The following is a 16,996-nucleotide window of genomic DNA, read 5'->3' on the forward strand; positions in this document are numbered from 1 at the left end:
GCACAGGTGATTTTCAGGAGTTGAGAAGAAAGATAGGAAAATGAACGTGGACTTAAAAATTTTTTTTCTGTACCTCAATGGATGCAAATACTCTTTTCCTTCCTAGTTGAAATAAGCACATACAAATTTACTATAAGTTAAGGTAGTATTTTTCAAATGTTTCTGACAGCCAGCCACAGTAACAAATTTATTTTACATCTCCAATATCTGCATACATGCAGATAACAAATTTCACACATGGCCTAACTTTATTATATGTGATGCGCTTTGATTTCTTTCTTTCTTTTTTTTTTTTTTGACGGAGTTTCACTCTTGTTGCCCAGGCTGGAGTGCAATGGCGTGATCTTGGCTCACTGCAACCTCCACCTCCCAGATTCAAGCGATTCTCCTGCCTCAGCCTCCCGAGTAGCTGGGATTACAGGCATGTGCCACCATGCCCTGCTAACTTTGTATTTTTAGTAGAGATGCAATTTCTCCATGTTGGTCAGGCTGGTCTTGAACTCCTGACCTCAGGTGATCCACCCACCTCGGCCTCCCAAAGTGCTGGGATTACAGGTGTGAGCCACTGCGCCCGGCCTTTTTTTTTTTTTTTTTTTTGAGACGGAGTCTCACTGTCACCCAGTATGCTCCTGAGTGGGAGGGTCGTCCTAGGTGGGACGACAGGCGCATGCCACCACACCTGGCTAATTTTTTGTATTTTTGGTAGAGATGATATTTCGCCATGTTGCCAAGGCTGGTCTCGAACTCCTGAGCTCAAGTGATTCACCCACCTTGGCCTCCCCAACTGCTGGGATTACAGGCGTGAGCCACCTGCACTCTATTTTCTCTTCTAGTCCACTCAAAAAAGAAATTCTGGGCCACGTGCAGTCAGTCATCTTGGGCAGGTGTGCCTACTCTGCCTCCTGGCCTACCCCTTCTGCTGTCTGCACTGTGCTTGGCCTCCCTGTCCTGGCCCACTCACACTCCTGTGAGGAAAATGATACTTTCCAGCCTTCTTCACCTGTGATATCACTGGGATTCATCCTGACCCGGCTTCCCTGAGCATCCATAATGGACAGTATGAGGGTACTTGGCTCCACTAAGTATCCAGAGCCTGTTTGGATTTTACCAGAGCAGGGAGGGGAGCAGATACTGCGGTTTAAACTTAGCTAAGAGCATGCAGTCTAAGAAGGTCACGGGCTAAGGGTGAAAAAAGAAGAGATATGCTGCTGTACTCAATTATTTCAGAAAAAAGATGGCCAGAAAGGGGGCTTTGGTAGATCTTCCTTATTTATTTTTCTACCCTGAAAGCAGTCTCAAGGAAAGCCCCAATTGGAAGAACTTTATTTTTCTACCCTGAAAGCAGTCTCAAGGGAAGCCGGGTGTGGTGGGGCATGCCCGTAATCCCAGCTACGCGGGAGGCCGAGACAGGAGAATTGCTTGAACCCGGGAGGTGGAGGTTGCAGTGAGCTGAGATCGTGCCATTGCACTCCAGCCTGGGCAACAAGAGCAAAACTCCGTCTCAAAAAAAAAAAAAAAGATAAAACAGAAGTATGAAATGGGACTGATTCTGAAGCCTAATAATACAAGAGTCCAGCAATGGTCGGGGAAGAAAGCATTAGATTTCAGTATCTGCAAAGACTGGCTTGGGTAATGTGAGGGCAAACCATCACACTGGGCAGTCGAGGAACTAAGAATGCTGCAGATAGTCCGGAGAGTTTCATCCTTTAGGTCCAAGTCTTGGCTGTTGGCTGTATGATAAAGGTCTAAAGCAAGACGTTACACACAATGACTGAAACCTTGCTATGGCTTGGAAATTCTTGGAATTTAACATAAGAGTAAATCATAACTCTTGCCATTACAGTGGGAATTGATGGATGTTGAAAACACAAAATAACTGTAACGAATTCACATTTCTTGGAGGTGTCACATGTTTTGAAGCAGCGGGACTCTGAAAAACAAATGCTGTCATTCTGCTGAACTTCAGAGTATCTTACTGTAGTCAGACATGTTTTTCAAAAGTTGGTATTTCTTTCTTCTCTTTATGTGGGTAGTTAATAATACATTCTATTAAACAGTAAGATTATGGGCAAAACATTAGATAAGCCATTAAGTGCAATAGTTTCCTCATAAGTTACCTACCATAAAATCAGCCAAATGATGAACAGTTCAGAAGTCAAATGGTTTGTAGGCCTTTTGGGCAGTTTTAAAAACCCCTGAGCTCATAAAATGTTGTTAATACTATAAAATAATTCACACACATACAGGCCAAGTGTGGTGGCTCATGCCTGTAATCCCAGCACTTTGGGAGGCCGAGGCCAGAGGATCACTTGAGGTCAGGAGTTTGGGAACCCACCATGCCAACATGGTGAAACTCTGTCTCTACTAAAAGTACAAAAATTAAACAGGGGTGTGGTGGTGAGTGCCTATAATCTCAGCTGCTCGGGGGACCTGGGAGGTGCAGGTTGCAGCGAGCCAAGATCGCACCTCTGCACTTCAGCCTGGGCAACAGAGCAAGACTCTGTCTCAAAAAATAATAATAATAATAATAAATCACACACATACAAATTAGATATAAAATTTATGAAAATAACATCTTTGCTTAACAGAATATAAAAAGGAACTACCTGGAATAATCATAGTTAAAATTACTGAGAATCAGAGGATGACTTACTCAAGCCTAATCTGCCAATAATTGCCAATTTTACACGATGTCTCCTAACTCCTAGTTGAGCCCACTGTCTACTAAACCATGATTCCTTATTTATTTATTTAGAGACAGAGTCTCACTCTGTTGCCCAGGATGGACTACAGTGGTACAATCTCAGCTCACTGCAACCTCTGCCTCCCGGGTTCAAGCAATTCTCCTGCCTCAGCCTCCCGAGTAGCTGGGATTCCAGGCATGCGCCACTATGCTAATTTCTGTATTTTTAGTAGATGGGGTTTCACCATGTTGGCCAGACTGGCCTTGAACTCCTGACCTCAAGTGAACCACCTGGCTCTGCCTCCCAAAGTGCTGGGATTACAGGTGTGAGCCACCGCACCCGGCCCATGCTTCCTTCTTGAAGTACAAATCTGTTAAGCTTTTTATGCAATCCCTACTCTTCAACAATCACACAAAGTGCCATCACTATGGGCTTTCAGTCACTACAATACGATTTATGTTCCTTTTTGATGAGAATGTAAGATACTCAAGACTCAATTCAAAGGACTAGAACACCTAATTAAATTAGCAGAAAACCTGGAGAACAAGCCACCGTAAGAACATGCTGGGTCTCATGGGGACTTAGTTTGGAATAGCCATGGGTGAAGCAGGAGCAAGAGCAACCGTGATGTCATTTCTCAAACATGAGTCTTCTGCAGTAACCAGTTAACTGGGAAACAGCTGAAAGCTCCCTCCTCACGCCTGAACATTTGTATTTCTCTTTTTTTTTTGAGACGGAGTTTTGCTCGTTGCCCAGGCTGGACTGCAATGGCACAATCTTGGCTCACCGCAACCTCCGCCTTCTAGGTTCAAGCGATTCTCCTGCCTCAGCCTCCCAAGTAGCTGGGATTACAGGCATGCGCCACCACGCCCGGGGAATTTTGTATTTTTAGTAGAGACAGGATTTCTCCATGTTGGTCAGGATGGTCTTCAACTCCCGACCTCAGGTGATCCACCTGCCTCGGCCTCCCAAAGTGCTGGGATTACAGGCATGAGCCACTGCCCCTGCCGAACATTTGTAAACAGATACAAACATGGAAACAGGAGAGGACCCCTGAGATGATCGGAATAAAAATATTCCTTCCTAAGTAGCCAGCTACTTGAAACTGTGACTGAAGGGGGAAATCCCAGTATGTGGACTGCTTATACCTTTGAGAGCAGAAGCTTAATTTCATCTATTCATTACAGGCAACTCAAACTTGGAAATAACATGACACTTTTGAGATTCATATTTTATTTACAAGTAAATGAAGACTGTCCCTGTAAACTCTAATTTGGGATACGAAGAACAATATAAAGAAGTAGTTGCTGGTGCCACAGTGACGTGTGAAGGAGTCCATGCCACTGTTTCTTTAAACAGTGATTTTGTTATTTTTTTTAAAAAAAAACCCACCTACACGATTTCTTCATGTTGCATATGTAAAATAATTAAAAATAAAAGTGACTTTTCAAAACTCTACAGTCTCTGATCAAATGCGTGAGGTGGCCAGGATGTCACTTTCACTCAGCGACAGCCCCTACTCTTCAAGAGCCAACAGCCTCTGGGCAAAAGACTTAGTACTCATCAAGAGTATCTGCTCGAGGAATGGAAAGACCTCGGTCCTTCAGGGCCTGCACTTTCAACTTCTCTGCTTCCAGCTTGGTCTGCTGTTCCACCCTTTGCTCTTCTAGAATTTCTTCAATGGATACTTGCTGGAGGGGTGTGTCACTCTCCTTTTCCAAGTCCTACAAAAGAGACAGGTTTGAAAACTTCACCTGAAGACCAAGAATAGAAAGCACAGATCTCAAGGCAAATGGATTCCTCTATCAGGCTCACATTATTTTTCATAACTGTGACAGGACCTTCTCCTAGGGACCGGTGAGTTTTTCAAAGAAATGCCTGACAACACTACTATAGGATACATACTTACAATGAGGTTAATAGTTATCAGTATATATATATTTTTTTCAAGATGGAGTCTCTCTGTCACCCAGGCTGAAGTGCAGTGGCACAATCTGAGCTCACTGCAACCTCCACCTCCTGGGTTCAAGTGATTATATCCTGCCTCAGCCTCCTGAGTAGCTGTGATTACAGGCATGTGCCACCACACCTGGCTAATTTTTGTATTTTAAGTAGAGACAGGGTTTCACCACGTTGGTCAGGCTGGTCTCGAAACCTGACCTTGTGATCTGGCTGCCTTGGCCTCTCAAAATGCTGGGATTACAGGCAGTAGTAAGTATTTGGATAACAGAGCTTTATGTGATCCAAAATCCCATATTAGTCAGGATTAATTTTCTATTAGTCCAGGATTAATTTCCTTTAAAAAAAAATTAGGGCTGCTTATAGATAGCTATCTCCCCCACTGTAGAGAATCCAAGAGGGAGGTTATTGAGGCAATGTGGCCTTAAGACTTTTTTTTTTTTTTTTAATTATTTTAAGGATGGGTGGAGTGGCTCACAGTTGTAATCCCAGCACTTTGGGAGGCTGAGGTGGGAGGATCACTTGGGCCTAGGAGTTCGAGACCAGCCTGGGCAACACAGTGAGACCCTAACTCCACCAAAAAGAAAAGAAAAAAAAAAGGCTGGTGTGGTGGTGTTCACTTACAGTTCCAGCTACTCAGGATGCTGAGGTGGAAGGACTGTTTGAGCTTGGGAGGCTGAAGGTCAAGGCTGCAGTGAGCCATGAATGTGTCACTGCACTCCAGCCTCGGCAACAGAGCAAGACCGTCTCAAAAAAAGTAAAAAGACAAAAATAAAAGGGATCCTCTTGCCTTCACCTCCTAAGTAGCCAGGGCTACAGGTATGCGCCACCGTACCAGCTCTGTAGTCTCTAAACTATAACAAGACTCTTTTTCCCTTTATGGCAACAAGTCTTCTAGGGAGAACCTCGTCAGACCATTTAGGTTACTAAACCAATTTGGTCCCAATATTTTTCTCCACTATTTAAAAAACTGCTGCTTAGGTTGGGCATGGTGGCACATGCTTGTAATCCCAGCACATTGGGAGGCCGAAGCGGGCGGATCACTTGAGGCCAGTAGTTCGAGACCAGTCGGGCCAACATGGCAAAATCCCATCTCTACTAAAACTACAAAAAAAAATTAGCCGGGCATGGTGGCAGGCGCCTGTAATCCCAGCTACTTGGGAGGCTGAGGCAGGAGAAGCACTTGAACCTGGGAGGCGGAGGTTGCAGTGAGCGGAGATCACGCCATTGCACTCCAGCCTGGGTGACAAGAGTAAAACTCCATCTCAAAAAAAAAACAAAAACAAAAAATTGTTGCCTAATAAAAAATTCCTTATTTAAAAAATACATGCTCATTGTAGATAATATGGAAAATAGACAAACAAGGAAAATTTAAAAATTATCCATAATTCCAGTATGGAGGATTAACATTTTGATAATATCCCTACAATTTTTCTACATATATACTGACTTAAAAAAAAACCAACCCAGCTAGGCGTGGTGGCTCACACTTGTAATCCCAGCTACTCGGGAAGCTGAGGCACGAGAATCACTTGAATCCAGGAGGCAGAGGTTGCAGTGAGCCAAGATCACACCACTGCACTCTATCCTGGGTGACAGAGTGAGACTCTGTCTCAAAAGGAAAAAAAAATAAAAAGTAAAAAATAAAAAATTAGCTGGGCGTGGTGATGTGTACCTATAGTCCCAGCTACTCAGGAGGCTGAGCCGGGAGGATCACTTGAGCCCAGGAGTTTGAGGCTGCAGTGAGCTGTGATCACACCACTGCAGTCAGCCTAGATAACAAAGTGAGACGTTGCCTCAAAAACAAACCCCTCCCAAAAACCCACAATGCAAATATTGACTGTAATTCGTTTTTTCACTTAAATGTGGCATAGTATGCTTAATATTTTTATTTTTGAATGCTTTATAAACATTTTTCATTAATTACTTTTAAAGATATAGAAGACTTCATGAATTTGCGTGTCATCCTTATGCAGGGGACATGCTAATCTTCTCTGCGTTGTTCCAATTTAGTATACGTGCTGCCAATGTGAGCACATTTTTCATTTTTTTAGAGACAGGATTTTGCTCTGTTGCCCAGGGTGGAGTACAGTGGCACGATCACAGCTCACCATGATCTGAAACTCTTGGGCTGAAGTGATCCTCCTGCCTCAGCCTCCTAAGTAGCTGGAACTACAGGCATGTGCCACCACATCTGGCATTAAATCTTTTTTCTTTTTGTAGAGATGGGGTCTTGCTATGTTGCCCAGGCTGGTCTCAAACTTCTGGCCTCAAGCATCCTCTTGCCTTGGCCTCTCAAAGTGTGAGCCACTGTGCCTGGCCCTTATAAACATTTGCTAACCTATGTCATAATGCAGAAGAACCTTGCTAAAAAAGTATCTCACTATCCACAGATTCAGCTTATTATCCTTAAAATGAATGTACAGGTATTATTTGGTGTTTTTGTAAGATGGAAAGCCTATACAAAGTATTCCTGTTTCTTACCCTCCTCTATGACTTTCAATGATAAAGTTTGGGATGGTATTGACACACAACTTCTCCAGATGCTCTGGCCTGCATACTATCACCACATGCTGCCAAGGTCTCAGAACCCACAGGCAGTGGCATTATCAGACAGAGAGAGGACTCTCACCACAGAAGTTACAATGAAAGCCACACAAATTACATAAGCAAGCCCTGCTCTGGGTCCAAAGTTAACAGCACCCAGCAAAGTATATATTACCACCTGCCCTCCCAACCCATGAGTAGCAGCTAAAGAGAGCACAGTGTTCTCGGCCTAATGCATTGCCTCTTGGGCTTTTCAGTATGTGACTTGCTGAGCAATTCATGCTGCTGTTGCTGCTTCTTCCCAACAGTCTTATTACTTAATGCTGTGTCATCTTCATCATCCTTGAGGCAGAATTCAGGGATTTCTTAACCAATATAGTGTTTATAGAAACTGATTTCTATGTATGAATTCCTCTGGGGTTGGTACATAATTTCTCCTGACTGCTGATTCACATAACCATGCAGGCATTCCTGGAACCATGTTTCTCCAGTGGTACCCCTGTAAAACTTCTGCAGCATCCAAACCATAACATATTTTTTTAAAAAGGGAACTTTTCCTCACAAAAGGGATCCAAGGAAACAACCAAACTTCAAGAACAAACACGTTCACTTCTTTCACTACACCAACACACACATCTACTTAGATGTAACTTTGTGCCAATGTAACCAGTATAAAAAGCATGTCTGCTACGTTTACTACTATAAAACAGAAGCATATCTATGAATATTTTTTTGAGACAGTCTTGCTCTGTTACCCAGGTTGGAGTGCAGTGGTACAATCATGGCTCACTGTAGCCTCGACCTCCCTGAGCTCAGGTGAATCTCCCACCTCAGCCTCCCAAGTAGCTGGGACTGGTGATGTGCACCATCACCCCTGGCTAATTTTTGTATTTTTTTGTAAAGACAGGGTTTGGCCATGTTGCCCAGGCTGGTCTCTTGGGGCTTAAGCGATCTGCCTGCCTCAGCCTCCCAAAGTACTGGGATTACAGATGTGAGCCACTGCACCCACCCCAGTATTTTAACTTAAGTCTTTTCCTCTGATATGTTGCCTCTTCAAAATTAAATTCAGAAAAGTATTTTTAAAAATCATCTATAACCCCACCACGCAGAGATGGGTCAGCTCCCCTATATACTAGCAGTATCAAGCATAGTGGCATGTACCTATAGTCCCAGCTACTTGGGAGACTGAGACAGGAGGCTTGCCTAAGCCTAGGAGTTTGAATCTAGCCTGGGCAACATAGTGAGACCCCATCTCTGGAAGAAAAAAAGTACTGGCAGACTACTTTACAGTCATTTAGTATCTCCCCATGGGTACCATGGGTACTAGGTGCTTTCAGACTTTTTTTTTTTTTTGAGACGGAATCTTGCTCTGTCGCCCAGGCTGGAGTGCAGTGGCATGATCTCGACTCACTGTAAGCCCCGCCTCCCAGGTTCACACCATTCTCCTACCTCAGCCTCCCGAGTAGCTGGGATTACAGGCGCCCGCCACCACGGCCGGCTAACTTTTTTGTATTTTAGTAGGGATGGGGTTTCACTGTGTTAGCCAGGATGGTCTCGATCTCCTGACCTTGTGATCTGCCCGTCTCAGCCTCCCAAAGTGCTGGGATTACAGGCGTGAGCCACCGCGCCTGGCCTTGTTTTAGCCTTTATGCGACACAAGAAGATAACAATTTCTGCTGCTTGGCTGGGCGCGGTGGCTCATGCCTGTAATCCAAGCACACTGGGAGGCCGAGGCGGGTAGATTGCCTGAGGTCAGGAGTTCGAGACCAGCCTGGCCAACATAGTGAAACCCTGTCTCTACTAAAAATACAAAAATTAGCTGGGCGTGGTAGTGGGCACCTGTAATCCCAGCTACTCGGGAGGCTGAGGCAGGAGGATCGCTTGAACCTGGGAGGCAGAAGTTGCAGTGAGCTGAGATCATGCCATTGCACTCCAGCCTGGGCAACAGGAGCAAAACTCTGTCTCAAAAGAAAAAAAAAAAAAAACCCAAAAAACAAAAAACAATTTCTGCTGCTTAAACATGCAAGAAATGATACACTGAACTAAAATTACAAACTACAAAAATATTTTATAAGTAAGAAAAAGATATTTCATATATTTCACGGCAGCACTTGGGCAGTATTGATAGTCTGGATTAGTCATTTCTAGCTATTTCCAGTATGAGGTCTCTGAACCAACCCAACCCTGGCAGAATTATCTCCTTGCTTTCTCAAATGGCTGTTAAAAATGGCTACAAATGAAACCACTCTAAAGATTTCTGCAAATTTAAGACATGGCTAGGTATTTAGAAAACAGTATTAAAAACTTTAAAAATTAAGCAAACACCAAAGTTTTTGGTAAGAAAAAAGAAGACAGTGCTGGTTCAACCCTTAATTTCAACTACTCTTGAAGAGATTTTTATTTTCCTTGCAAACCCAATAATCAGAAATAGCAAGATGAAATCAAAGGTTTTAAATAAGATACTTAAAAAAATATCTGAGTACTTCTAGTAGGGGTGTGTGTGTGTATGTCTGCACACACGAAGACCTACAGCAACAACACCTCAGAAAATCGGATTTAACCTTTCACCTGCCAGCTGGTCTTTCTGGCACAGATGCCAAAATACCCTTTCCCTGGCTGTGAGCTAAGGATCCAAGACTGAACTCCATTCTTGGGATAGGTAATGGAAAAGCTTTTCCTATAGCCACTCTTGCCCTTTCCCCCTTTACTAATACGGATATCACATTGTACTGTACAGGCAATATGTGCTTCCCTCAAATACTGTGCATTAGCTTTATGCCATGAAAAACTACTTGTAACCAATTGTTTAAATGACTGCAAAATATTCCAACGTATGTAAGTCACACCTTCCCCAGCATATATAAATCAAGCTTTGTCAATTTTCTGCTATTAAACAAATATATTAATGAACACATTTGTTAAGGCACTGAAACAAAGTTAAGTATTCTCTGTAGCTTCCCTAAACTAATTTGGTAGTTGCCTATGAGAAGCCAGATAAAATGTGGAAAATATTTTTATTCTCTTTTGAAAAGACAAAAAAAGAAGTCTAACTAGCACGAATATGAAGATCTACAGCAGCTTAATAGTTTTCACTTACTATTTCTCCTAGTAGGACCACATTTTCTCCTCTGACCACAAAAATCCCTCGAGGAATATCACCGTATTTTTTGCCCACATGAATACGCTCCACAGTCTGATGTAGCACTAAGTTTGCTATAAGTGTATAGGGAAAAAAGAAAGCTATTTAGTTTAAACTATTGAGTAAAGGCCCATAACTCAATAATCAGTTATTTTGAACAGAAAAGATTTAGGTAAACATGATTTCCAAGCTAATTATTTTTATTTATTTATGTATTTTTTGAGACCGAGTCTCGCTCTGTCACCCAGGCTGGACTGCAGTGGCGCGACCTCAGCTCACTGCAACCTCCGCCTCCCAGTTCAAGCAATTCTCCTGCCTCAGACTCCGGAGTAGCTGGGACTACAGGGGCCTGCCACCACTCCCGGCTAATTCTGTATTTTTAGTAGAGACAGGGATCACCATATTGGCCAGGCTGGTCTTGAACTCCTGACCTTGTGATCCGCCCACCTCGGCCTTCCAAAGTGCTGGGATTACAGGCGTGAGCCACAGTGCCAGGCCCCCAAGCTTTCTAATTCTGGGGAAGGCTAAAATTTCAAATAATCTTCTCCTATTTCATTGAGTAAGACATACCAGTTAGGAGACGTCTGGGATTATGTTGGGCTAATACATGAATGACGGCAGAAATAAGAGAAATAAATTCCTTTATCAGTTAATTGCTAATACCAAAAAAGCCATAGGAAAATATAAATGAATAAGGAACTTGGAAAACTTGGGCCTAAACAACCACAGAGATCAAAACTTTGTTTTCTGGAAAGAAACAGCTTTTCTTTTTGTGTGGGTGTGTATGCGATGATCTGCTGAAGATTCAACTTTGTTTTAGTAATTAGGATTCATTTAACCCAATGCAGGTATCCATGGGTTATAATACAGCAAAAACCTATTTTTTCACCTTGACAGATAACTATATTTGTAATCTAAAAGTCAACTTAATATTCACTATCTTTCCCTCAAAGTACTCTGATGAATCTGACTTAAGAATCAGGACTCCAATTTGTTAACAATAATTATTTTTCCTCTTTCAATTAGTACTACTTGTCCTATTTGAAGTAAAGGAGAAATCTATGTTCATATCTTCCATAATCCTTTTAAGTGTTTTAATTACGTTTCTTCCTCATGCTCAAATCCAGTGATCTCACAGATATCAAATAAATGTTAGCATGAACATGAAGTTCCTTGAAACAGAAGGAAACATAATCTTTTAACTTAAGAAAAATGCAGGATGCAAAAAAAAGACAGAGGCCTCTTATTCCAATGCATCCCTATATGTAAAGTATTAAGCTTAATGTTGGGGTCCTTAAAATACAGGAAATGCCTTCTACCCAATTTTCATTGGCTAGGGAGGGATTACCTTCACTTCCGGAACTGCTCTGAAGTCATTATACCCTGCCAATTTAGAAATAAGCAGCCTTGGGCTGGGCACAATGGCTCACGCCTGTAATCCCAGCACTATGGGAACTAAGACCAGCCTTCCAGCTGTCCCCACCGATGCACCAGACATGTGAGTGAAGCTCCTTCAAACCAGCTGACTCACCTTCTAGACACCAAGGGACTGTCCAAAAGCCATGAGGAGCAGAACAACTGCCCAGCTCAGCCGGGTGGGTGGATCACCTAAGGTCAGGAGTTCAAAACCAGCCTGGCCAACATGGCGAAACCCCGTCTCTACTAAAAATACAAAAATTAGCTGGGTGTGGTGGCTGGAGCCTGTAATCCCAGCTACTTGGGAGGCTGAGGCACAAGAATCGCTTGAACCCAGGAGGCGGAGGTTGCAGTGAGCCAAGATTGTGCCACTGCACTCCAGCCTGGGCGACCGAGTGAGAGCGCATCTAAACACAACAAAACAAAACAAAACAAAACAAAACAAAACAAAACAAGCCTCTTCGGTGGACTGTTTATTTCTATCATTTGGCTCCCCCTACTGGGGATTCTATTGAAAGCCAGTTTTAGAAATGAGCTTGGAAATATATATAAGCTTTGAACCACCTAATCTGAATATATAGAAAACAATGATGTACTCACTAAAATCAGTCCTACTATGTCACACATGTGAAAAAGTTGTAGATTTCAATATTAACTAACAAAAAATGCAATGGGCAGCTGTTATTATCCAGAGTATAAGAGATGTCCATAAATTAATACATACCAAATTGATCAATGCTTCTTAAAAAGCCTATAAGCGTCCTTCCATCTCGAAGCAGAACCAAGTGCTTTTCTGGGGAGAGAGGAAAAAATCTTTTAAATGAAAACTGACAAGTTCAGCAAGTATTTAGGATAATAATTAAGTTTAAGCTGTACCACTTCCTCGGCCAATGCATTTAACGTGAAGTTCAAGTTCATTGGAAAACCGAAGAAAGCAGCACAACAGCCCGGATTTAGATAACATCAGTAGTGAAGAGAATCAGAGCAGTGTGGCAGAGTGGGAAAAGGACAGGGTGTGGCACCACGAAGCCTGACTAGCTGGCTCTAGACCCTTATGTTGGTTTTTTTTTTTTCTTTTTTGAAACAGAGTCTCACTCTGTCACCCAGGCTGCAGTGCAGTGGCACAATCTCGGCTTACTACAACCTCTGCCTCCCAGGTTCAAGCGATCCTCCTGCCTCAGCCTCCTTAGCAGCTGGGACTACAGGAGTTCGCCACCATGCCTGGCTAATTTTCGTATTTTTAGTAGAGATGGGGTATCACCATGTTGGCCAGGCTGGTCTCGAACTCCTGACTTCAGATGATCCATCCACCTTGGCCTCCCAAAATGCTGGGATTACAGTCGTGAGCCATGGCGCCTCGCCAAAGACCCTTATGTTTGACACTTAAACCATCTCAGTGTCATGTCAGTTTTTATATCTACAAATTTAGTCTAGATGACTCTTATTATCTTATTTGTAGAATTATTTTGTCCGCAAAAGACGAGCTTCTATCTCACATTTTGTTTGTAACCAGGGAATGCTTTAAATAAAAACACAATGCTTCAGGCATTTAAAATGAAGACTAACAATAAGCTAGAGCAGAAATTCAATGTTTACTGAGAGGGCATGTGCTGTTCTGGGGTCTAGACATACAGTAGAGAATGAGACTTAGAAAGTCACCAACCTTATGAATTTATATTCATGTTGGAGGAGGACAAATAAATAAGAAAATAACCTATTGTGATTAGGACAATAGAATAATAAACTAGCAAGGCAGTATGATGAAGGGAGAGAAGTGGTTACAGAAGGAAGGGTGGCAAGGGAAAGCCTCTCTGAAGAGGCGACTTTGAGCTGACACTGAAGAATGAAAATAAGCCAGTTACTAGCACACCCAGCAAAATTTCTTTCATTCCATGCCTAAAGTACTTTCTAGATGCAGAACAGAGGAAAAAGACAGTGACTCTGCCCTGAAGGAATTTATACTCTTCCTTGCGCTATAAATAAGTACCACAGAAAGCAAATCTTAATTATATGAGACTACAGAGAGAGAAGCTGTATTTCTGAAGGAGGTATCAGAGTTGGACCTTAAAAGGTAGATAATTTTAGGGCATGAGAAGAGTGATAGGAAGGGGGCGGGGGGGGGGAGAAGGAAATCTGTAAATTAAAGAGGAGGAAAAAAGGGCTATACATCCATGTTTAGCTAAAAGCTGAGGGTGTGAAGGGAAAAAACAGTAGATAAAGTCAGAAAAGTACTGGGGGCAGGCTGCATCTGGATTTGACTTCATAGGGAACAAGTAAACATTAAGTGATGTCGTCTGTTTATTGAGTTTGTATAAGTGGGTATGTGTGAGAGGATGGGGTGCTGAAGATGTGAGGTAAAGATGTAGGAGTTTTATGAGATATCACAAAACTATTTACCAAGAGTTGGGAATAAAATTAGCAAGCTCAGGGTGAAGGTTATTAGCTCTTTGTGATTCTAAAGTGCTATCAGGACACTTACATAGAAACATACGCAGATAGTTGGAAACAGTAAGACTGGAAAACCAAAGACATCAAGATTAGAGAAAGCAATTTTGGATAAATCTACAAAAAGATGATATAAAATTACTAAAGTACAGGAGATCTACTAAAGATTTAAAGTAGGCCACATGTAATCCAAGTGACCATCTATTTTGGAGAACAGTAAGGGCCAGAGAGGTAAGAAAATCACCAAGTACCAGTTGCTAGAGAAATCAAGAGAAGAGAAAGAACCTGGTGGGGAGAGTATCACAGTGCTGCAAAGGAGAGAGAACACAGAAGAAGACCTTAGACGAATAACTTTGAAGAATGCAGCTTGAGTAATGTGTTCAGGATTAAAAATTAGATTGCAGGAGTAATGTAAGTATTCTATTGAAGGTGGTCAAGAAACAGACAAAATGAAAATGACTCGAGATTTGGGGATAAAGATATGAAAAAAGGGATGGGAATATGATGAAGAGAACAGAGAAAATATTTGAGATGGATAGACAGTAACACATATGAGGGGAAGAACGCAGGGGTTGGGGAGACAGAGGATATAAAAGAAAAAGGATAACAACGAAAAAAAGGTTCCAGAAGCAGTGACAGGAGACAGTAACAACAGACAGACAAAAACGGAGGAATCCTTCCTACTCAAATTAAAGGATGGGTGAAAATACAGAAAGACAGGGAGGAAACTGTGTGTTAGGGTTGGGGAGCAAAGGGTGCATATCAAATGGCTTCAAAGTTTTCATAAAGTAGGGGGTCTAGAATCTACAAAGAGGTAGGGGTTAGAGGGCCAAAGAGCAAAACTGATTTTTAGTAAAATGGCAGGATGTGTTAGAGGATATATAAGGAGAGATGAGGGCAAAAGAGCATCCTCAAGCAACTAAAATAAAACATCCTTACACATAACAGGTTCATATAGATGTTAATATATATTTAGTCCAATTACACTACATTTCCCTTACACAGCACAATAAGTAATTTGTGTTTAAAAAAATGATCTGTCGGCCGGAGGCGGTGGCTCATGCCTGTAATCTCAGCACCCTGGGAAGCCGAGGTGGGTGGATCACCTGAGGTCAGGAGTTGGAGACCAGCCTGCCCAGCATGGCGAAACCTCATCTCTACCAAAAAATGCAAAAATTAGCTGGGCGTGCTGGCAGGCGCCTGTAATCCCAGTTACTTGGGAGGCTGAGGCACAAGAATCGTTTAAACCCGGGAGGTGGAGGTTCCAGTGAGTCGAGATCGCGCCACTGCACTACAGCCTGGGCGACAGAGCAAGACTCCGTCTCAAAAAAAAAAAAAAAAAAAAAGAAAAAGAAAAAGAAAAAAGATCTGTCAACCATAAAATGATTTTTTTTTTTTCTTTTTGAGACGGAGTCTTGCTCTGTCGCTCAGGCTGGAGTGCAATGGTGCGATCTCGGCTCACTGCAATCTTCTCCTCCCGGGTTCAAGCGATTCTCCCGCCTCAGCCTCCCGAGTAGCTGGGATTACAGGCACCGCCATAGTGCCCAGCTAATTGTAGGGACGGGGTTTCACCATGTTGGCTAGGCTGGTCTTGAAATCCCGACCTCAGGCGATCTGCCCGCCTCGGCCTCCCAAAGTGCTGGGATTACAGGCGTGAGCCACCGCGCCAGGCCCATAAAATGAAATTTTAACCACAGATTCTAAATTGCATATTCACAGAGTGACGGAGCCGATTGCAACTTGTTTAAAACTATGTGTAAATCATCTTGAAACAAGTTAATGAGAAAGATCACATGATTAAAACAATAAAAAATGTTGCTTGAGGAATAATGCACAGACGGAATTCAGAAAAAAGGAAAGCCAGGACAACTGCAGGCGGTTCTTTTCGCTTTTGTATAGGACTGAGCTCCTCTTCCGGACAAAAACTAGGAATAAGGGAGGTCTTCTCAGTAAAAGCAAAAGTAAACTTCTTTAAAAAAAAAAAAAAAAAAGGTTGCAAGTGATTTGGTCTTTCCAGAAAAGTCAATACCATGTCTAACAGTGGTCTTTACTACAATAACCTGAAGGTGCTAATGACCCTCACAGTAAAATAAGCTAGCAAATGGCCACACCGTAGAGCGCCTACATTTACTGCCAATTAAGTCCAACTGCCGCTGTCTTAATATTTTCGCTTTTTAATGAATCCTCTCTCTAGGTATTCCGATCCATCCACCGGTAACACGCTGATACTTCGAAATACTGCAGGTAGGAGTGGACGGGGGAGAAGCCCCCCCCACGGGCTTCTTTCGTGTTCGGGCCTCTGCTGCCGCGACCCACGGAAGCAAGAATGAGTTCCATCGCTTGGGGCTCACCAGCTAGAGGGCTGGCGGAGGCTGCGAGGGGCAGAAGTAGCAGCAGGCTACTAGGTGGGCAAGCCGTGTGTACCGCAGCTGTGGAGGACATCGACGCGGAACGCCCGGATTGAGCTCAGAACACACCGGCCCCGCCCGGGACTCATTCTACAAGCTTCTTCGGAAGAAGCGCTCGCCCGAGAGGAAGGGTCTCACCCCAGGTTCCACCGGGAGGAGATGAACTACTCACTGTCAATGTCCTCGATGAGGCTGGCGGTGCCAGGCATATAGTTCATTTTGAACTGAAATAATGCTGCAATGCACAGCGGCGGGAAGCCAGCGCGTCCAAAACCTCCTCCCTCCTACCGCAGTCGCCGCCTCGGCGGGACCGAGCCCGGAATCCCGACCCAGACCAGCACTTCTGCCCCGGCTTTCAGCCGCCGGGGCCTGCCGGAAGCTCCTCCATATTACCCTCA

At 43.2% G+C, this 16,996-nt stretch overlaps 1 protein-coding gene and 1 non-coding gene across 2 annotated transcripts; both read right to left on the reverse strand.

The window, feature by feature from the left end:
- Positions 1-3,900: 3,900 nt before the first annotated feature.
- LSM1 (LSM1 homolog, mRNA degradation associated) lies at positions 3,901-16,983 on the reverse strand. Its single transcript, XM_054498603.2, has 4 exons — positions 16,771-16,983; positions 12,470-12,538; positions 10,288-10,403; positions 3,901-4,408 (listed from the first exon to the last, which is right to left on the reverse strand). Exons 1-4 carry the CDS (start codon positions 16,814-16,816, stop codon positions 4,238-4,240), a joined length of 402 nt encoding a protein of 133 aa, XP_054354578.1. The 5' UTR covers positions 16,817-16,983; the 3' UTR covers positions 3,901-4,237.
- LOC129043238 (U6 spliceosomal RNA) lies at positions 6,575-6,680 on the reverse strand. The gene has a single exon (XR_008504344.1). It is a non-coding gene; the product is annotated as a U6 spliceosomal RNA (small nuclear RNA).
- Positions 16,984-16,996: the final 13 nt, after the last annotated feature.

Source organism: Pongo pygmaeus, chromosome 7 (assembly GCF_028885625.2).
Source record: "Pongo pygmaeus isolate AG05252 chromosome 7, NHGRI_mPonPyg2-v2.0_pri, whole genome shotgun sequence".
NCBI lineage: Eukaryota > Metazoa > Chordata > Mammalia > Primates > Hominidae > Pongo > Pongo pygmaeus.